Source organism: Panonychus citri, unplaced genomic scaffold, assembly GCF_014898815.1.
Source record: "Panonychus citri isolate SS breed McGregor unplaced genomic scaffold, ASM1489881v1 Contig00040, whole genome shotgun sequence".
Taxonomy (NCBI): Eukaryota; Metazoa; Arthropoda; class Arachnida; order Trombidiformes; family Tetranychidae; genus Panonychus; species Panonychus citri.
In genome coordinates, this window is record NW_026515445.1 from 1,536,084 (window position 1) to 1,558,745 (window position 22,662).

Consider the following 22,662-nt stretch of genomic DNA (forward strand, 5'->3'; position numbering starts at 1 on the left):
CTCTCTCTCTCTCTCTCTCTCTCTCTCTCTCTCTCTCTCTGTGTGTCTTTCTTTCAACAATAATATGAAACAGGATTTGAATTATCGTCACAATTAAACCTGAAATTGATTAATCAACAATAGGATAATAATCGGCGATAAACTAATAGGTTAGCAGATAAAAATAGCAATGATTATTTAATCAATTGAAACTTTTCACTTCTCTTGTGATTTTTAAATTCAATGTTTAATTGATTGACGATGATTATTGCTAATCTCATCAGATTTAATGATAATGATGATTATTGCAGAAATCAAATTAATGTAACCAGATTGATTAAATTGAATGTAAACAAAGACTCAGACAACAATCAATTAATGTTGAACTAAAAAAGCATCAAACGTAAAGGTGAATAATCAATTCCTTCCGGGATCACAATTAGATTGGTCAAATAATCAAGCCTCGAGTTAATTGTGATTACAATTGATTGTAATCATAAGCTATTAAATGGAAACAATTAAAACATGAAACGACAAAAGATGAAACCAAAATCAATCGACTTAGAAAGTTGATAAAATTGTTAATTAATTCTCAATTGATTCTATTAACCTTTAATTACTTTTGCTAAAGTTAATCATAATTATTTCTCAATGCTGCTAATAAACAAATTATATTTAATTTAATTAGGCTTGAAACTATCGGAGCAGAAGAAGGTTTTAATTTAGATGACAATATAATGATTACATTAATGACCTCGGTGGTTTGTTAATTTTTTTACTCTCTTTTAATGTATTAAAGGTAAATATATAAAAGTGAATTAAAGTGATCAATTAATTGTAATTGTACTCAAACCGTAATTGAGAATAGGATTATTATCATGATATTATTAATAATCAGGGAAACGCTGAATCATTTTCAATCAAGAACTCGATAGTTGATAAAATTGATAGATTCCGTTGATTCGCATATAATTTACTCTCACCTAGTTAATTTTGACATTCAATGGTAATACTAATTGTTATTAATCATAATCAAATCACTATCATCATTTAGTGTTATTAATATAATTATTATTACAATCAACTCTTTTTGTTTTAAACTTCAACATAAAATCAACTGTGAAACTGTTAATTGTTGATAACAAACCGTCAGTGAAACAATAACAATCAACCAATTGAATCCAGTTATGGAAGTAAATTTAATTGGTATGTTAACTATTTTAATTAACCATTGTAATCAACAATCTAACCATCATTATGACCATTGGTTTTAAATTGCTTTATTATTTATCCCTCTTACTTTATTGAACATCTCACTCAGTGACAATTGTTTCAAGATCTTGATTGTTATCATTTAGTTTAGTTAATTAATCATGGAGAGTAGTAATCGTGATCTATGTTCACATTCATTACCCAACCTTGACTCAACAATTAACTCAGCGACGATGAAACCTTCATCTACAGTAATGGTCACTTATCCGATATCAGAGGAAGACAAAGATAAACGGGTGGGGATCGCTAATCTGGCCTATGAACCAAATGATGATGATTACGAGAACCATAATCATCCGATTTCTCGTCCATCATCATCAATGTTACATCATTCTCATGTAAATCATCACACACATTCACCTCATCCAATATCAAAATCTAAGGCAATATCAGATACCGAGTATCTTTGTCATCCTGGTTCATCTTCATCTTCAACTGGTCATCTTCATCATTCAAATCATCAACTGTCATCTCCAACTGACTCTCATCATCAAGTTTATCCACCATCTTCAAGTCGTAATCACAATGTTAACAATAACACTTCGAACGGTAATTTAATCAATGGAGAAACTAATTTAGGATCTCGACTTTTCTCAACTCAAAGCTGTGATTTTGACGTTGTCCCAGTTTTCACTTTAAATCGCAATCAAGGATTTAATGGTCGACGAATCTCTAGAACCACTCGAATTGTCATATCAACCTCTTTAATATCATTCGGCATCACAATCATGATTGTTGGTATTTTAGTCTACACAGTTCGTGATATTGAAATCGGTTTTAATCCCTACAAGATTAACAGACAAGCAAATGTAACCACACCTTATGAAGCTTATCTCGTGCATCAAACAGTTGATTCAATCATCAATGACGAGAGACGTTACAATGCATCAGTTGGGTCAATGTTCATGTCGTTCGGGGCTCTCGCCGTTATCATCGGTATATCGTTGTTATTGGCACCAGCAATCAAACGGAAACATCAGATCGTCAATCCAATCAGATCATCGACCGCCAATATCAATACGAACAGTAATAAGAACTTATCTTCAATAGTCTATTTCAACAGGGATGATCTCAATCGATCTCAATTGTCGGTTGAAAAAATTGATATCGATCACCATGGGTCAAGGAAGGAGTTTTTCTAATCTCTAATTGCAATTAATACTTACGATTAATTAGATAACATTAAACTATTAGTATTTAATCAACTAAATCTTGTCATTAATAAAAAGTCATATAAGTTCCTGTATTCATCAAATTGATTAGTTTTATTGTCTATATAAAAATTAACTTAATTGTATCTTATCAATGATTAAAGTAATAAGAGATGAAAATGATTTCAATATTTGATTAACTTTATTGTAAAGCCGTTAATTGTTACAATTTGTACAAAAAGGAATCAATAAATTTTTATTTACATTTATATACATATTGTGTGGTTAACTGTTACAACGATCTATCAATTGATTGATTAATTGATAATAATGATAAATGAGTTGATGGATCGATGGGGTAGAAATCAGAGTCAATTAGTACGAAAGGAATTAAAATTGTTTAGTTAATTATCACAAATTGAATTAAATGTAACACTCGACGAGATGAAGAAGGAACTTTTGATTAACATGCTAATCATCATCATCGGAAGATTTTTTTATTCGAAATGCTTTTTGGTTGAATAATTTTAAGCTCTCGCAATCGGGATCAATGATTCGAGGATTTTCCTTGAACTTTAAACACTTTCGAGCGCATTTTTCGCCATTGTAAAGACCACGTTCCCAAACTCGAACACAAAGAGCACAATTGTGAAGACATAAATAGAGCTTATTATTTTCAGCTGAATTGTTAATCACTTCGGAATCCGAATAAACAAAAACCAGGTAAGAATAGAAGATAAATAAACCGATCCACCGGGAATTCATTGTATGATGATGACGATGATTGTTGATTAATCTCATTCAATCAATCTAGAAATGAGATACACAAAATAATAAGGCAATGAGTAAACAGCTGATGCAAATATGATGAGAAATACAACTTTTGAAAAGGTAAAATAATCTCGGGATTAAAACGATTAGTTAATCAACACAATTGACTTACCTTAGTGGTTGCAAAGTTGAAGGAAAGTAAATTAGTCCGAATAGATTGTGATGTGGTCAAGTGAATTGAATTGATTGGTCATCGATTTTGATGCCACTGACACTTTATATTAACATGGTGATAATGGTGATTAGTTGGTGTGTTGATTAAACTGCGGATTTAAATACCCAAGAGTTAATACTTAAGTCATTTAGTAGGAGAAAGGGAGTCACAATCAATTATTAGTGAGATAACCAGAGTTAAAAATAATCCAATCAGTTAATCGAAGCTTAACTTAACTGTAATTATTCAAAACAAACCTCAGGCTAATTAGGTTGTGATTAAAAAGAAAACAAGTTCCTCCAACAATCATGGATTCCCTTTGGTTTCCACAATCTCACTTGATCATCGCCAATCGTGTTTGTAGTTTATTCACCAAATGATTTCATTTGAAACGAAGGTCACAATAATACGAATCGTCTTTGTTTCCACTCTAACGATTAAAAGATTATGAGCGATTGATAGTTACTTGTTTACTCGATTAAGCAAATCAATTATAAGAATTAAAATAGAAAAAGAATTAAAAATAAAATGATTCGCATACACGTGTAAGCGAAAAGGAAAAACAAAGTGACTATTTTAGATTTTCCAGAGATTGTGAAATTTAATGATTAATAAATAATCGCAACTATTTTTAGGATAAATCCGTTAATCTCTTTTCGTTTTATATCCGATGATTAGAATAAAACTCGAAAACAAATCAAATTGATCAATCGAAACAAACTATTAATATTTTTCCACCGAGAAAACTTTTAATCAACATTGAAAAAGATTGAGGAGTGACAACGAGTTTATGATTCGAGTTGATTTCTCTTGGAGTTTAATTAGATTTTGTTTATTTTTTTGCAAAATTTTAATTTTCACCTCTTTTTATTGATTATTCAGTCAAATCGTTTATTGTTCAACCAATTGCGAACTCCAAATATTCAAAGATTCGAAGATTCAAAGTTGGCGCCATAAGCAGAATGTAAACAAAAATGAAATTGTTTCAAGTTTCTTGTTATGATTAAGCTAAATTATTTCTCATTCTTATTTGTTTCTTACTCTATTGTTGTTTAGTGTATTTCTTTCTGTTTTTGAACAATTAATCAACTTCTTATTCGGTATTTCTTTCGACCAATTATCTTTTAACGCGATGAACGCAGAACCAGATGAAATAGTGAATCTAAATGTTGGTGGTAATCGATTCTCAACATCCAAGAGAACTCTAGTCTCTATCCCGGAAACATTTTTCACTTGTCTTTTATCGGATCATCAGCAGTTAATTAAATCACTTAAAGACTCAACGGGCGCTTTTTTCATTGACCGTGATCCCAAAATATTCACAGTTATACTTAATTACTTACGAACTCGACAACTGATTAACTTGGACAACATCCCAATCGACGTACTTCTTCATGAAGCGGAATTCTATGGATTAACACCATTGGTAAAGCGACTTAAGGCTTATCAGGAATTAGTTAACAATGATGTTTGTGGTGGGAATGTGTTTTTCCAAGGGACTTTAAGTAGACCCGCAAGTTTGAGCGGCGATGATTCTGCCAGAGTCATCAAAGTATTAGCTCAACATAATGTTATCGTTGTTTGTTTCAAGAATCTACTTGTTTGTTATTATTTCCGTGATTCGATTGGATTCCAAAAGATCTTTGAGTCTGAAAAGCTTGAAAATGAAATTGATGATATTGCTCTCTATCAGAACTGTTTAGTTTTCCATCCTTCTCCTTCTGGCAAATTAGTAATTGGATTTTGTCAAAATGAATCAAGATGTATTAAACTCTGGAGCATTTCCTTTCAAGAGCATCAAGCCGTTCGAACTGAGATTGGACCTTATTCGCTTAATGATCATCCAGTCGATACCTTGTTCTTCATTGGATCTCAACTGGTTGCCCTCAGTCATCAAAAGGGTTTGGTCGGTGTTTATCATGCTACGAGTCAGTATTGGTTAGTCCAAGGGTTGAAAGAGTACAAAGGACAAACAATTACTGCTTACGACAAGGCAGCTTCTAATTTCTTACTGTTGGGGTCTAAAGTTGGTTCGTTATATCTGATAGATATGCAGAAATTTCCTCTTCGAATGAAAGATGGAGATTTGCTAATAAATGAACTTTATCAAGATCCAGAGAACGAAGAAATAACTGCCATCTCATGTTATCTAACTCAAGATCCTAAGAATGATGGTAATTGGGTAGAAATCGCTTATGGGACCGCTGATGGGACAGTTCGAGTTCTTATCCAACATCCTGAAACAGGAGGTCATGGGCCAGTCTTATTTCTCACATTTAAAGTTCATCTTCATGGTATTTCTAGTATAATGCTGAGTAAAAGTCATCTTATTAGTATGTGTTCAAAAAGACATGTTAGAACCTGGACCATGACTCGATTCAGAGGAAGAATTTCAACTCAACCAGGATCAACTCCCCATGCAAGTTTCAGAGTTTTGTCCATTGATGATTTACACATGGAAGAGGAGTGTTGCCAATCATCATCTTCATCGTCACCATCTACAAGCACGGGAACAAGGGGAATGTCCAAAAGCATCTCCGATCTTTCTTGTAATAAGAGATATTTAGAAATTGGACCTTTTGGTGATCAAGGTGACGGAGATCAACTTGTATTCATAGAAATGTATCGATCTCAAGCCGATACAATCCATGTGATGATGGCATCAGACGGGGAGCGCAAATTGAGCTTACACTCAGTCGATGGCTCTCCGATCACAACTTACTTTGTCCACGAGTGCGATACCATTTCGATGGTAAACCGATCAAAAAGATACATTTTCACTGGACACGAAAATGGAAATGTTCAAATATGGGACTTGAGTTGGGCTCTTGATTCGGCATCTAAAGCATCCAAGGCCATTGAGGTTCCGGAAAAAGAACTTTTAAAACAAGTCTTACTTTAAATTAAATCTTTTCGAGATTATCAAGATTAACTTATTCATTACGATTCGATAAACATTCAAATTATTTGTTGAGACTTTTTGTACTTTCATTTTCTTTCTCATCTCCAACTGACCAATGATGATGAAAGATAAAATTATATTAGATGCACTATTTATCGTTTGGTGAATTAAGAAAAATTATAACTGTAATTGTTTATTATTAATTTGAACAAACTAATTTGTCTTAATCTTAACTATTTAGAAGTTACAATGATCAAGAAGTTCTTGCATCATTTACAGTCTCCGGTACAACTACTTCTAATCCATCGAGTTCTTTTTTTAAATACACTTGGCATCCTAATCGAGATCTGAAATTCGTTGAAAATAAAGAATCGATCAATTTACTGACACAATTATCCACTTAATTGAACAATTAGCCTTCACTTTGATAACTTACGTATTGGTCAAGCCATAAGCTAAATCCAACATGTCCAACTCTTCATCAGTCGCTTTACTATCAAGCAAATCAAAATGCTCTTTAGTAAATATTAGATGGCACGTTGAACAAGCTAAGGTTCCTTCACAAGCACCTGAATTGAAATGAACAATTAGACGAAATAAGTTGATTAATGTTACCACAATTGTCAACTTACCAAAACCATCAATATCCAAATGATTGTTTATCACAACGTCCAATAAATTTTCATTTTTCCTCCCATAAGCAACTAATTTCTGACCACCGGCTTTGATGAATGTCACCTTAATACTTGAATGGAAAAGAGATTAAAGCAATTGAACGTAATCAAGATAATCAAGTTATTAAATTAACTCACTCTGGTTTTGATTGGTCTTTTATGTCATCTGAATTTGTAGCATCAGTTGATAAACAAGAAACTGATGAATTAATAACATTGGATAATTTCATAGTTGTTTGCCTCAATGTTGATTTATTGAAATGTCGTATTGATCGGCTCAGAGTGTGGAACATGTTGGAATTAATTAATTCTAAATAACAAACAGAAGTTAAAGAAAACAAGAAAAAAAGTCAATTAATTAAAAATAAACTAAAATGAAGGTTGAATTGATGATCATTAAGTAATGTTGCCAAGGCGATGATTACGATAAGATTCTGGTTGGATTATTAGATCAGGTTTAGGAGTCCAAGCAGCAATTAAAGTGAAACAATTAACCAATAATTGTGATAATTTAATTGTTGAATCAATTTAATGGTAAAATAAAACATGTGTAACTGATTTAAATCCAACCTGAAGCCAGTCGAGTTCGTTGATGAGAATCGACTTTAGCTTTAGTCGACAACGAATCAACTAATCAGCTAATTAGTCTTTAATGTCTACTGGGTATAGTTACAATTTCCATTTTCTTTATTTCCAATTAATTAGTGAATCGAAAATATTTTTAATTAATCTTTGTCTTGATCGACAAATGTTCGAGTCGATTGAAGATCAATTTTCTTTTTTAAATTTTTCATGGAAATTGAATTAACCTCAAGCCGAATGAGTTGGAATCTCTTTTGATAGATGGCGACAAATTCGTATTGTTGATGTTTACTAATCATTTCAATTTCTCAACACATTTTGTTGATTATTTGATTAATTGTTCTTAATTTTGGTTAATTAATTCGGTCTTGGCTTTTGTTTCATTATTCTCAGTCTGTAATAATTGTGTCTTTAATCTGTTGATTTTTCCTTTTCTTCAGACTTTTGGTTTCTTTTGGTTCGGAGTTGATTTAGTTTCATGTCTCTTTCTATTGACAATTTAATTCCAATCGATGCTGATAAAATTGGTAACACATCGGACCAAATATTATTGACCAGTGATGACTTGACAAACTCATCTTGCCTTTTCAATTCTCTATTGTATCAAACTGTGAAATTGCTCAAGACACAACCAACCATTGATGAAGAAAAGCCAACCAAATTGTTCCTCATTCTATTCAATCAAACTTTTAATGAAATCAGTCGATATCAAATGAAAAGTTTTGGATTAAATCTTAAACCTCTCAAGGACAGTGAGAAGTTGCTTGTTATGGATTTACTGACTGATTTCGAACAAATCAAAACGAATGGTTCAGTCTCTTTTGATTCTGTAATGAGCAACACTTTGCACACAATTAGAGAAAAATTGTCCTCAGACTCTGATCAGAGTAAAGCAATTATCCTGGTTGATGATGCTTCTTGTTTACTATCCTTGGGTCTGCCAATCAATCAAGTTCATCAATATTATCGTCGCCTTAGAAACCTTGTCCATTACTATAAATTTGTTTTGATAATCCAAAGTTATTATGACTACGAAGAAGATGATGCTGAAAACAATAGACTATGTCGATCCCTGATTGATACATCAAATACTTGGATAATTTGTAAGCATTTGGACTCTGGATTTTCAAGTAAAGTCGATGGAAATCTTATCATCAATAACTACCACGAATGGCCAACTAAAATTAACCATTTTCATTTTAAAAGAATGCCAAGGAATATTAGAATCCTACCAATCGGAGCATTTGCCTAACTTACTTGTATAAACTTTTGATATGAGAAAAACTTTGAAAAACTAAAGTTTTCACTTTTTCCAATTCTTATTCCTGTGGTATCATGATGATTCACCATTCTACAAGATTGAGAAAATGAGTGGAAGAGTTCATAACTTTTCTCATGCAGATTCAAATTCGCTCAGATCATAAACGATCTCACCATCCAACTTTGGCAAATTCGACTGAGTCTAGAGTTCCAGAGCTCGACAACTCAGTTCGATTCCCGCTGTTGGGTGGATTCGAAAGAATTAGGTTAGGTTAGGTTGGTTTAGTTTAGGTAAGAATTTTTTTTACTAAATTTGTACAGTTGATGGTAAAGTTAGATCAAGAATATACTCTAGTCAATTACGATAATTGAACAAACAGTCGATTTCGATGATCAGACTGAATGAATAAATTTTATTCCAACAATATAACAAAATGGAATCGATAGAAATGAATTTACAAACATTTACAGAACACAATTAGAAAATTTTACGTTAATTTAGTTTTCTTTTAAGAATAAAACATGGGAAAAGTTATCCCGCTTTTGACTTAGATTGAGTTGATTGATTGTAGTTGACGAAATTAAACTAAACTAGAAGTCGGTGTTGCCATGTTTAACCTCGTTGTTATTGGTTCCCGTCTGAACGGAGGTCGATCGCTCAATTGGCTGATCGACGGAGGTTGTAGATTGATCGGTGGGTCTATTTTCGAGATGAAAGGCTCTCGTGCAAGTTTCGATTCGGGATAAATCGGTCCAGTGTCATTTAATGTTCCCTCTCGAGGTGAAGGTGAATATTTTGATCTAAAACCAGAATCACTGAAAGGTGAATTTCGATAATCGTTGTTGCCCCGAGGGACAACATTACATCGCAGGGATTTCATTAAATCTCCTGAATGATCGACAGCTATTTCTTCAGGTGGACAGTGAGATGACGTTGATTGTGATGCAGCTAATTGTTGAGTTGGTTTACATTTAATTGGCATATTGGTACAATCGGTGTTCAATTCAATTGGTTGGTTCATTTCTCCTTCAATAGTTGACATTTTTGATTCATTTTTCGAGGGTAAATCATATATGTTTTTAACACTTGGACAATTATCACCACTTTCAACTCCATTAGAATTTGAATTTTGATTACAATTCTTTTTTATGTTCACAGAATCTCCGTTATTAGAACTATTATTCGTGTTTCCATCACTCGTATTATTCTGACTCATTTCCACTTGTTCTTCTTCCTCACTGTCTTCTGAACATGAGTGAGTTGCATCGTAATAAACTTCGGCCTGAGTAGTTCCGATACAAACGCCATTGTGGTTCCTTGTGCTGGTTCCTGGTTGATTGTTGTCATTTGTTCCAATGGTTTCGCCTTGGGCTATTGCAAGATGAGTCTCTGACTTTGAACGAATTTGTTTATCCAAAGTAACACCATTTTCACCGATATAATAAGTCGTTAGGGTCGAAATACAATCTTTATTGTAACCTAAACAACTTTTCGGTCTATCGTATAAGTAATTGTTATCATCCACTATTATCGATTGATAATTGACAGCATTATTATTGATTGTACCATTACTTGATCCTTGGTGACCATTTTGATTACTCTGAATTGTCATCAATCCATCGGGATAACTTTTGTTTACATGACGATTAGGATTAGGTTGATATTTACGAGGAATAGGTTTCGGTTGATTTAATCGGCTCTCCAACAAACATTTCATTTGATTTTTAAATTGTTCAACTAATATTTTTAAGATAAAAAGAAATGAGTAAATGAAGATTATTAACTTTTTGTTCAATATTAATGAGCAACGTAATTGAAAAAGTAAAAGACAATACTAATTAAAAGATGAAAAAGAAACACCATAAACCAAATAATATGAATAATCAACAGAATCGTTTATTATGTCAGATAAATTCTCATGATAATCATGGTCATTGGGATGGTCATCAAACGAAAGTAATTCATTTTCATGCCTTAATATGAACACAATTTATATTCATTTATCAAACTGGATATGAAGAAAAATCTAAAATATTGTATTTGAAGATGATAATGAAGATGAAGATGAAAATAAAGATGAGAATGAGAATGAGAATGATGTAAATATTAAGATGAATCCAACGAGTCCGGTTTTGTTATTACCTAACCTTTTATGATCATAAAGGTAAGTTAATCAAATCGGTTTAACTTTAAATGTTGAATTGCAAATTACTTGAATTGAGAAGATGCAAAATTAAGCTGAAAACAAAAGCATCTCATCTTCATTCATCATCTTTTCCTCATTTATCCTTTCACCTCTTCCTCCTCCATCACCACCATCACCTCCTCTTCCTCTTCAAGGAAAAGCCACTCAACGTGTTTGCAAAGTTCAGTTAACTTTATGAAAATTATTCCATCACTGATTCAGTAAATCAGAAACACCAACAATTTGCTTTACTGTATTTCGACATCACTAATTTGTATAATTCATTTATGATCAAGATAATCATGATCAACATGATAAACATCGGGGACCCCGCTGATCCTAATGATCCCGTTTCTGGGAGACAATCAACTGCAAGTTCACACATTCATTTATTTACTTTTCGCAACACACTAGAGGCTCATCTTCATGTGATTCATTCAAATTTTCAATTTAATTGTTGCTCACAAATTTAAGTCTCTAAATCTTTTCTCTGCCGTGACAATTGACAATTAACTCTCGAGTTCTAATTTTATTCTTACTGTGTTTGTGTTTGTTCAATAGATTATCTCATTGATTACAACTGAATTAAATTAACATTTTTTCTCATCGTGTTAATATAAATCCTTATGATTATGAATGGAATAGTAATTATATTGATAATCATGAACTTCAAGTAAGTTAATTAGAATTGAAAGTTGTTAAATTGTGTTAATCGTAAAGTTATTGTTTCTTTTCATGGTGGAAATTAAATTTTCTTCTTACCTTGATGCAATTGACTTCGTTCATAATCCAACTTTTGTTTCAAATTTGTTCGTTGATTCCGTTCAACACACTGAATCCTTTCAGTGGACAATCGGGACTTGACTGTTTCGTTTATCGAAACCATTTGAAAATTGGTTTTCCTTTCAAGACTAGATATTTTATCGTTTAGATCAGTTCGACAATTTTCGATCTCTTCTTTCAATTCTTTCTTTTCCTTTTCTAACTTCTTTTCCACTTTTTCGATCAAAGGGACGCAATAACAATTGTAGACTTTGCCGACTGGACCTTTGCGTATATTTCCCGCTAAATCGATATAATATTGTTCCCCTTTACGAAGAGGTTCAGCAGGCAATGAACTTATTCGAGGTTGAGGAAAATCTTTCGAATCGGGTAGCATTGGACATCCATAAGGACTATGATAAGGTATTTTGTGTTGATCTTTCGAAGATGTTTTTGTCTGATTTGAAGTATACAGAGAGAAATGGAAATTAAACACAATTAAATTTGATTGTTGCTTGTTGATTACATACTTTGTGTCTCTCCTCTCGACTTTGGTGACTCCCTTGGCTTTGTAATGATCCATTTTTTTGCTTATGACGTTTAGATTGTGGCGGATCTTTAACCGGAATCGCAGCAATTATTTCTTGAACTTCTTTGAAATTTTTTCTCAATGCGATGTCCATCGCCGTCTCTCCTTGCTGGAAACATAGAGAAAGTGAAATGAAAGAAAAAGTTCAGTACAAGATTATCATGGAAAAGATTACAATGAATTTACCTTATTCTTAATTGCAGGGTTACATCCAGTCTCCAAAAGTATCCTGGTTAATTTCCTTCTTCCCATGGCTGATGATATATGCAATGCTGTATCTCCATTCTAAAGGATGATTATCATGAGTAAAAGTGTCTAATTATATTCATGAATGATGATTATTATTGTAAAGATGAATTGATTTCTACAAACTTCAATCTCTTCTGAGCTAACTAGCAATCAAATCGCTATTCCAAACCATGTTTACTTATCTGATTTATAACAATAAGCCTTTGATATTATGATTTTGATTGGAAAAAGTTTTTTTAATCTGCGATTAAAAGTTTGTAATCACATAAATGTTTTCAAATCAAACCAATCTAATCTTGATTTAGTTTAATCATCGCACTTATCAGATTTACCTGTGAACAACTCTACGCACTCGGATCACTTGAATTAAACTTTACCTGTAGAATTGTTTTAATACAATCAAAGGATTAACTGAGTCTCATTAAATGTTTAAATCTTAAGATATCAATTTACAAAAAATGTTCAAATAATTTGATCTTATCATTTTTCTTAATTGCGATTCTTAATGATTGATTCGTGGACTATTGTTTTCCTCTCAATGGCTTGAAACGTTTACGTCAATACGAAGAGCTGAATTTTTTGAATGTCTTATCAATCAATTGTCAAATTTAATTACAACTTTTTAATTGACATTTGGAAGACAATTAAAGTATCAGATTGTCTGAAATTTAGCGAAAGATTTCATTATATGAAATATGAAAATGTCGCAGTTTTTTGCTTCTCCATTTCATTGATTACTTCCTATTCTTGAGATTATTTTGATTTCCTGTTGATCTTTACTGATGCTGTTTGTTGTTATTTGTAACCTGTCATCACACGGAACAACATCAACGTCTTTAATCATCAATTTCTCTGGTTATTAATAAGTATAAGTTATTATCCTTTTTTCAGTAATTTTGCTCACGAATTTGATCAGATTCTGTTTTGCTAACATATGATTGATCGCCTCAAGGTAAGATAATGATGAGAATGAGCCGGATTTGGATAGTAATTTTCATCGATTAAATGAGAGAAAATGTAAAAACCATTATTCACTTGATACTATGTTACTTCAATAAGAATCATCCTAATCTCAGTTCCATCATCATTATCATTACTTTGAGAGCAAAAAATGAGTCTTTTCATTTGGAAGTAACTAATTTAAACCCACTCATCGGAAGAACAAGTTTACAATTAACACTAATTATTTTCACACATAGAAAATATTTTGCTTCAAGGAGTTAAATGATTGATTTGATTGGTCAGAATTATTGATCTTTAATTATTTCAGAATCAATTGAGTTTCAGTCGATTCGTTTACCTGGAGTCAAAATATTGTGACGGTTTTTCAATTAAACTGATTTACAATCATCAATCTTGATCATTAATCGAGTAAACAACTTACCTTATTAACTTCATTGACATTGCAAAAAGCGCTGATCAAAATGCGAACCACACCAGCGTGTCCATACCTTGCAGCGGTATGAAGTGGAGTGTCACCATACTAACAATTAGACAATTAAGAGAAGACAACAATTAACAATGATAATTACAGGGGAAAGATTATATTAATAGTAAGTAAGTAATTATTGATGAGAAAATTTTAACTCCATCATTTTAAATGGTATTGCAAAGTTACGGGTGGGATCAGGATAATTTATCTAATTGTTTAAAAATTCATGATCATTTTGACCAACAATTAATGTTAACACTTGATTTAATTTATCATCATTATCGAAATTCTAATCAATGCAAAAGTAATTAAGATTAAGAAAACGATGATAAGTTAATCACAATCAGAAAAAGTTGAGAAATAATTTGTTTTCATTGATCTTTTTCATTACATCTACAATCATCATGACCATTACAGTTTAAATGCCTCAGGGTTAATTTAACATTTACACGATTGAGAAACAGAATAAAAGTTAATCATCACTAAGATTATGTTGATTATGTTTAGATGATGATAATTTAAGATTGAAACAGAAATCAAATGAAATAATATATTAAATCTATTGGGTGGCCTCAATCAGATAACATTTTTCGCTCAAATTAAAGTTAATGCCAAGAAATGGATTGACCTGATTGACCTGCGAAGGTAAAAATGATTATGTTTTGTTCAGTAGCAATTTAAGCTTCATTAAAATGTCAATTATCATCATAATCATAATCATAATCATAATTATCTTTATCTTCAAGATCAACTCACGAGGTTATAAGTACTCATTATGATCATGTTAACCTCCCAGGAAAAACTCACAGCTAAACAAAGTTCATCTGAATTATAAGTTTTATGATTTCATTTCATTTTCATAACAATTACAATCATAAACAACATGAAATATTTTCCAAGACAATATAATTATATGTCTTACTTTTTTTCCCAAAAAGCACATAAATTATAGATGAGAGTGCGAAAGTGAATAAGAGATGATGAGACTTGATATTTGAATCTCAATCAGAATCATCGCTTTTCATCATTTCGAGGAGAAGCTCTTAATTTGGTTCTCTCTTTTAATTGTTGAATCAATTTGTACTATTTGATTGTTATCATTGAATTAGAATTGTAATCATCATGTTAGTTTCAATTGTTCTGATTTCTCAACCTTTCTCTTTGCTCTTTATCCTTTCTAATCTTCCCTGGTGTGACCATTGATTCCGAATCATCAACTTATTAGAGCTTTTTATTGGTAAGAACTGAAACACACGCCCAATGAATCAGTCAATTATTTGCAGAAATCAACAGGCGGTTGATTGTTTACTATTATCATCGCAAATATTTAGTCAACTCCACCCGTTAGACTTTATTACAATTAAAGTGTAACTGCAGCGATTGCGAGTGGAAAACTGTTTCAATTTTGTTCATTTGTTGGTAAATTATCGATAACAATTAAGTCTGATTCTTTCTCATTTTCTGCAATTAAAAATATAAATCAAATTTTCCTGGTGCGAAAAATATTAAATCTCAAATAAATCACAATTCCATTTGCATGTATTAATAAATAGCAAATAAATAAATTGTTAATAAATTAATTTGACACTTTCGTTGTTATTTTAATCACAATCCGTTAACCAAATTGTGATCATTAATTGTTGTAACAATTATCGTTGAGGTGTAATTGTTATTTGTTTGTATTAGTTTATGGCCAAGTCGTAAAATATACTTGAGATTTGGTGGATATAATATTAGAAACAAATTTCTTGTTTGTCTGGATTAAAACTGATCATTTAATTCAACGAGTTCAAGAACTTATCATTGAAATCCTCATGCATCCATCAAAATGAGCCATGAAATAAGTGCTGATAATAGTGGTTTTCATCACGTATCATCATGAAAAGCATCAATCTAACACCTTTAATCAAAATTAAAACCATCAGATAAATCAAATAACTGTTAAAACTTATCTGTTGAATTAACCAAGTCAGAACGAAAAGTTTACAGAAAACTGTTGAATATAATGACAATTAATGATAATTAAAGGATTAGACTGTTAATTATGACGGATTCAGTGAGATTAAGACCAAGAATTAATGTATAAGCTATAATTTAGAATGGAACTGAAATATTATATTAGATTTGACAAGGTTAATATCTTTCCTCTCACAATATGATTATCGTCATGATGATTATCTGAGTGAAAAATTCAACTTGTTTCGTTTAATTGTTCTATTAAGGTGAGACTAACAGAATCCTAATAATAATAATTAGAGAATAGTAATTAACAATTATAGCACAGCGAGATAAAAATTCAATTAGAACCGTTAATATCTTATTGTTTACGCGGACAAATTAACAGAGTAACGGTTGAGATATTTTATCAAAAGTTGGAAGTAATTCTCACAATCAACAAAGCAATACAAGTTTTTTTCTGTCATCATTATCATTGTAATTGCCATTATCATCATCATCATTATCTTCATCATTACCAACGTCAGAGTAACAACAACATCATTGTCAGGGTAGTTAACTCATTGTATTTACAGGGTCAAGTTGCCAAAAAAAAAATCATGTTGCTGAAGCTTGAATAGTTGGATAAACAAGGAAAAGTCTGAATTGTGAGCAAAAGTAAACAGCAAATGTGATATGAGTTTAACTGCCATTGGAAAGTGAATTTGATTACTAATCATTCTGGTTGCAATTACACTTTAAATTGTGATCATGATTCCATGAAATCTGAGTGATGGAAACACGAAAAAAGAGACAAGCAAACAAATGATGGAACAGGTGGAGAATACATAAGACAACAAATTCTAATGACAGAGGAGACACACATTCAATTCTGTCAATTGCTGGTTAGTTAAACGGATCATCAACATTGTCAAAGTCTCCAACGTAAAAGTCAAGCAAAATTTTACCTGGAAAACGAATCAGTGTCCATACTATTAATATCGTTTTTCATTTAGCTAAAATTAATCCTAATGTTTTGGTTCTTAACATTTTGACGTATCGATAACCAATAGGATGAAGATGAGCTTTAGTTTGTTGATTGTTAAGTTTTAAGTGTTGGCAAATTCAAAGATCATCAATAACAATTAAGATTAAGTCTAAAAGTTGCCAATGATTTTTATCAATGGAAAATTATCTTTTATGAAAAAATTGAAATGGTTTTTGGTTCTGATGAAATTATAAGATAATCTTGATAACATAATTAGCGATACTATTAATTAACTTTTAATTAATCTATAAAATGTTGAGATTAGCAAGGAATAAATTAACTGTTGTAAACTGATTGTTATCACTTTGCTACAATTAATCAACTGATCCCAGAAGCCAATATGATTGTTATAGCCTCGAGGATAAGATTATCTTACATCTAAGATTATCTCCTTTTCTTTAAGAGTTAATTGTTACCTTGATCTCCTGATGATCTTAAATGAATCAGATTTTGTGAGCGATGAAGAGCTCAAATTGTATTCCAAGTTCAAGGAAATTAGGAGAACATTTTTATCAAAATTCTATTCATTATTTATCAATGTTTCATTCGCAACGGTCCATGTGTCAAGTACAATGTAATAATTGAACGACTGGCGAATCTTAATTATTAATCAATCAAGAAAAAATTGAATTATTATTATTAGTAAAAAGCTCATTTTGAGAATCAACAGTCAACGCAACTAATTCTCAGAATTACCTTATCAAGTTTCTTGGCCTCTTTCATAAAGTAAACTAATTAACTTGCGAAACTAGAAAATTGTTTACAATTAAAGCAGATTGATAATTAAACTGCAATTTAAATGCAACGTTATTCAATTTGTAAAATATCATCAAGACAAAAGTTTCAATTTTCATTAATTGTTAATCCAAAGGGAAGACACAGAGAAGAAGCAAAATAATCATCATCATCTTTCTTCCTCATCTTCTCATCTTCTCATCTATCATCTGCCTCTTTATCTGCATTCTACATAAGTTTTACCTCTCTAAACATTTTCTACCTTTCGCATCCTTTTCATCTCTCTCTCTCTCTCTCTCTCTCTCATTTTCATCTTCATCTTTTTTATCTCAACTTTTGCCCTCGACTTTTCACTTAAGTTTCAAGTTTTAAGGCAGAAACTCAAAGAAACTTAACATAGAGCATCATCTTCATGTTTCATCATCTTTCTTTATCTTCATCTTTATTTCTCTCTCTTTTTTTCTAAGTATTTATCCACATGAATGAGTCCACATCTTAATGAGATTTAAGTTAAAGATGAACGAGAAAAAAACCGAGCTATTAATTTGATCTAATTCTGTGAATTTTTAGGCAAATTGTTGAGGTTATTGACTTGATTGTAATCCAACGTTCTCATGATGATAATAGTTTAAATTCAATGATGTTTACAATTAACTAATCAGAGTTAGTGTAACCTAATTAAAAGTAAATTCTTAAGAGTCCAAAGTTGTCATGATAAAATAGAAGATGAATTAAATCGATAAGTATTGAAAATAGAAAAAAAAATTACGTTAATGATGAAACGAGAAGACAATTTAAGGCCTTAATTAACTGGTCAATTCATAAAATTATCCACAAAATGCTAATGTTAATGGACAGAAAGCAGAAAGAAGACTAATTAAAGGAACGAATCTTTTTTCTCATTTGACTTTTTGCACGTTTATTATTATTAAGTTTTCTATTATTAAAACTGCGCGGTAATAACGCGAATGCATGTTCATTGATTCGTGCCAACACGTGTCCGCATTCACTTCTGCTTCTTCCTCGTCATCTTCACCATCATAATTATCGTTTACATTTTTCCTTTGAACAGCAAACAAACAAACAAAACTTTATCTTGATTCAATTTTCATTTCTTTTTCTTAATTATCAACTGATGATTATTTTTAACGATTATACAATTATCATTAATCCTCCGGGGTAAATATAACACGATAATGGCTCGAATACACATTTGACCCTTTCAGGTAGTGAGGTGATAAAAAACTCTCTTTTCCCTGCCCTTGGTCAAGAAAACTTTAATTGCTATTAAATAGATGAGACTAATCAGGAAGCGATTGCACTAATGGTGATAACATTTTAATGCCTTTAAAGATGAAGCAAAGTTTAAATTGTTTCTAGAAAAAGGTGAAAGGTGAACAAGAGGAGGAGACAAATGTACTTACATTATTTTTAATATCGGGCTTGGCTCCATAGATGAGTAGATTTCGGCAACTCTGATTGTGACCTTGTTGGCATGATAAGTGCAGGGCTGTGTTACCATTCTGGTCCAATGGGAAGAAGATGAAAGATAATCATTAAATTGTTGATTACCTCAAGTGATCAACATGTTTATGGCCCAGAGTTGAAACTAATTGAAATTTAATTACAATTTACACTTTTCTTCCAACTAAATCGTAGGCAATTTACATTTACAAGTAAATCAAATTAATTGATTCAGTTCCTTTTCTCATGTTCATATTTATTGTCAATTATAATTTGATTACAAACATCTGATTGTTGTAACTGAATTAATTCAAATTGCAATCAGACTTGATATTCGTAATATTATGATATGATATTCATGATAAAATTTATCGATACTCAACATGATATGAAATTAATTTGCTCGATTGAACAAAAATTTAATCATATCACTGAAATCATGACTCGAAATCAGTCAACAATCAACTTATTATTATCAGTATCTTAATTAGTATTTTGAGATAATTTTAAATTTCGGACTTGATTAATATAAAACGGTTTAAATGAGGTCAATTTAAATTATGTTCTGATAATTGTTGCGACTTAATCGGAATAAAATTACAATCATCACTTGATTACAATATTAAAGTATATAAATTATTCAAAAAATTAAGATTAATCTGATTTTCATGTAATCCAATTTGAAAGAAACAAATTGTAACTGATTAACCAATCAGATTATTATTCACTTTGAATCCTTAATGGTAACTGGTCAGTTGAAATAATCCATTGGGACACTTTTCGTTACTTTGGTCTTGACAAACAATCAAATGACGATGATCAATAATCTTACCTTGTTTTTGATGTTCAAATTGACTTTGTGTTTAGCTAATATCTCAATCGTTTGACTATATCCTTTCCAAGCGGCCTCATGAAGAGCAGTGTTTCCAGATAAGTGATTCCATCTCATGACAAAATCATGTTGAAATTTAGCAAGTGAATGGGTCTCACCCGAACCACCAGCAGCCATTTTCCAGCACAAACACTATTAAAAAATATTAATCCAATGAAATGGGTACATGAGTTAATCCGAAATTGAAATCACTTGATAATCCACTCAGATGAAACACCGTAAACAAAAAAGAGGCGATGGATCATGAAAATAAATACACAACACTTAGAGTAGTGATTGTTACTCAAGTTTTGTCAGAAATGAAGTTTAACATGAAAAAGAAAAAAAAGAAAACCCGAAAATCAACTTTTCTCTCCAACGATTTAGTTTCTTTTTCCACCAACAGAATTCGCACCCTTACAGTCTCTACAAATTGTTACTATTTTGAGAGAAAAAAAAGTGAGAATAAAAAAGTTTCTCTCAATAAACTTAATCGTAGTTGAAAATAATCAATTGAAGAAATGATCTAATCCAATTCAGTTAATTTCTTTGTGAGCATTTTCTCAGTTAATCATCATGAATGAATTCATTTCATTTGCGACTTTTTCATTTAAACGATAATGAAAAGATTATCATTATTTTTCTGGAATTTCATTAATAATCTGAAACTGTTTTGTCTTTCGCTCATTTATCCGATTGTAATTGGAAGATAATATTAAAATCACAATTTACTTGGTCCATGTTAATGTAAATATTGAATAAATTACTAACTGTAAATTTAAGAGTATTGTTAATGTTTCGTTTAACAGAACAGTTAATATATCAGTAAACAGTAATTGGTATCAGGATTTTCCAGGTCAGTTAACAAAATATTATGAGAATGAAAAAGAAAAAAATAATTCAACAATCGAATTACAATTTAAAGTTAATTGAATTTGATGATGAGGAAGAAGATGAAAAATAGATGAAATAAAAGTAACATTATGTTAATACGGTGAAACTTTTCTGATTTTCGCGTAGCATCTTCTCTCAACAAGATAATCAGTTTTCACATAAAAAGATATCAAATAAGATTAGAAATACTTTCATCACCTGAAGCATCTTCTTACCAGCGATTTCTCAATGCGACCATGATAATAACCTAATATGTATTTATAACCACCTCAGGGGATAGAAATGAATTTTTGTCATCAAATCAATTGTTGAGAAACTATTTTCGTAATTATTGTAACACCAGTTTTATATATGAATATTTTAAAGCTACATAATAATAAGGTAGAAATTTATCTTATTGTTAGAAATTCAGATTACATGAAGAATATTATTAATAAATTTTGTCTTTTTTTTCGGTGTAAATCGAACATGAGATTAGATCGAAAAGTTCTGAGAACTTGAACAAAGTGAACAGAACTTTATCAAGTAGTTTCATACTTTCATTTTCATCATATTCTATTGTTGTTGTAAATGATAATGAACATGATGATTATGATGAAGGTGCAGCAATGGCATTGAAAGTTTTCATTTTTGGTTTTCATTGATAATGATTATGATTATTGTCATATAATGTTGATGATCATTAACCAGTTCAGTGATAAGGCGACATTTTTAATTCTTTCACATCATTGTTATCGTCATTTTAATCAACATCTTCATCAGAGAAGAAAAAATCTCTTTCTATTCATCTTTTTTTTCATGATCCTCAATCAGGCTTTGAACATTTCCACTAATCTCATTGTAAATCTGCTTCAAGACCTCATCGAGATTCAACTTCATCAAGGTTTATATCATGATCACCAAGAAAATGAAATGTTTCCTCTCCCTCTCATCATTTTTTATATCCAACTTTCTTTACCCACCATGATCATCATCTTGCCACTCTTGTTATCATCATTTTCATCCTCATCACTTTCATGCAATTTTATTATTCATTTCAACATCAGTTATCTTCTCAAACTGAGACTTGCCAGTAACACATAACAACAGAAGAAGAAGAAAAAAAAATCCCATTTTTCCTTCTTCAATCTCATCATTATCATCTTCTTCTTCTCTCAATCATCATCCTCTCCTTTCTCCTCATCATCTTCATTCTCATCATCATTCAAGATGATCTAATATGTTCTATAAAAATCGATCAATCTGTCGACGGAGTAAATATTCCCAGTTATCAATTTATAACCAGAAAATATATGCTTCCAATAATATGATTTCATGTTATTATCATGATTATCATTCATTAGAAAACTTTTCTCTTCCTCTTCATTCATTTCAACATTAGTAATCAAATGAGCAAATATTATTAATATTATCATTACCATGATTATTATTACAATAATATCTCTGTGGCTTTGGGTTAACAGTTAATGATGAGAGAATGAGAGAGATGCGGATGATGAGGATGATAAAAAATATGATAAAGATGATAACCCATTTTATATGTTAAATTAATACTAAATAATGGGTTGATATTATGACAGGATAAGCTGTTAAATAGGATCATAAATAGGATGATCCGGTAATAGTAATAACATTGCCTCCTTATCATCCTCATCCTCCTCTTTCACCTCCTCTTCATCTTCCTCATCCTCT

The 22,662-nt window shown here is 31.1% G+C and overlaps 5 protein-coding genes across 5 annotated transcripts; 3 read left to right on the forward strand and 2 right to left on the reverse strand.

Moving 5' to 3' along the window:
• Positions 1–940: 940 nt before the first annotated feature.
• Positions 941–2,829, forward strand: LOC128397717 (uncharacterized). Its single transcript, XM_053358465.1, has 2 exons — positions 941–1,185; positions 1,301–2,829. Exon 2 carries the CDS (start codon positions 1,353–1,355, stop codon positions 2,391–2,393), a length of 1,041 nt encoding a protein of 346 aa, XP_053214440.1. The 5' UTR covers positions 941–1,185; positions 1,301–1,352; the 3' UTR covers positions 2,394–2,829.
• Positions 2,830–4,392: 1,563 nt separating this feature from the next.
• Positions 4,393–6,361, forward strand: LOC128397716 (BTB/POZ domain-containing protein KCTD3-like). The gene has a single exon (XM_053358464.1). It carries the CDS (start codon positions 4,520–4,522, stop codon positions 6,287–6,289), a length of 1,770 nt encoding a protein of 589 aa, XP_053214439.1. The 5' UTR covers positions 4,393–4,519; the 3' UTR covers positions 6,290–6,361.
• Positions 6,362–6,440: 79 nt separating this feature from the next.
• LOC128397719 (adrenodoxin-like) lies at positions 6,441–7,532 on the reverse strand. Its single transcript, XM_053358467.1, has 4 exons — positions 7,102–7,532; positions 6,922–7,034; positions 6,726–6,858; positions 6,441–6,636 (listed from the first exon to the last, which is right to left on the reverse strand). Exons 1-4 carry the CDS (start codon positions 7,254–7,256, stop codon positions 6,543–6,545), a joined length of 495 nt encoding a protein of 164 aa, XP_053214442.1. The 5' UTR covers positions 7,257–7,532; the 3' UTR covers positions 6,441–6,542.
• Positions 7,533–7,836: 304 nt separating this feature from the next.
• On the forward strand, positions 7,837–8,867 carry LOC128397718 (uncharacterized). Its single transcript, XM_053358466.1, has one exon. It carries the CDS (start codon positions 8,024–8,026, stop codon positions 8,795–8,797), a length of 774 nt encoding a protein of 257 aa, XP_053214441.1. The 5' UTR covers positions 7,837–8,023; the 3' UTR covers positions 8,798–8,867.
• A 297-nt stretch (positions 8,868–9,164) lies between these two features.
• LOC128397715 (bromodomain-containing protein DDB_G0270170-like) lies at positions 9,165–20,408 on the reverse strand. Its single transcript, XM_053358463.1, has 7 exons — positions 20,038–20,408; positions 19,166–19,264; positions 13,976–14,074; positions 12,529–12,627; positions 12,284–12,451; positions 11,754–12,210; positions 9,165–10,543 (listed from the first exon to the last, which is right to left on the reverse strand). The coding sequence occupies exons 1-7, from the start codon at positions 20,212–20,214 to the stop codon at positions 9,387–9,389; spliced, it is 2,256 nt and encodes a 751-aa protein (XP_053214438.1). The 5' UTR covers positions 20,215–20,408; the 3' UTR covers positions 9,165–9,386.
• Between the last annotated feature and the right edge of the window lie 2,254 nt (positions 20,409–22,662).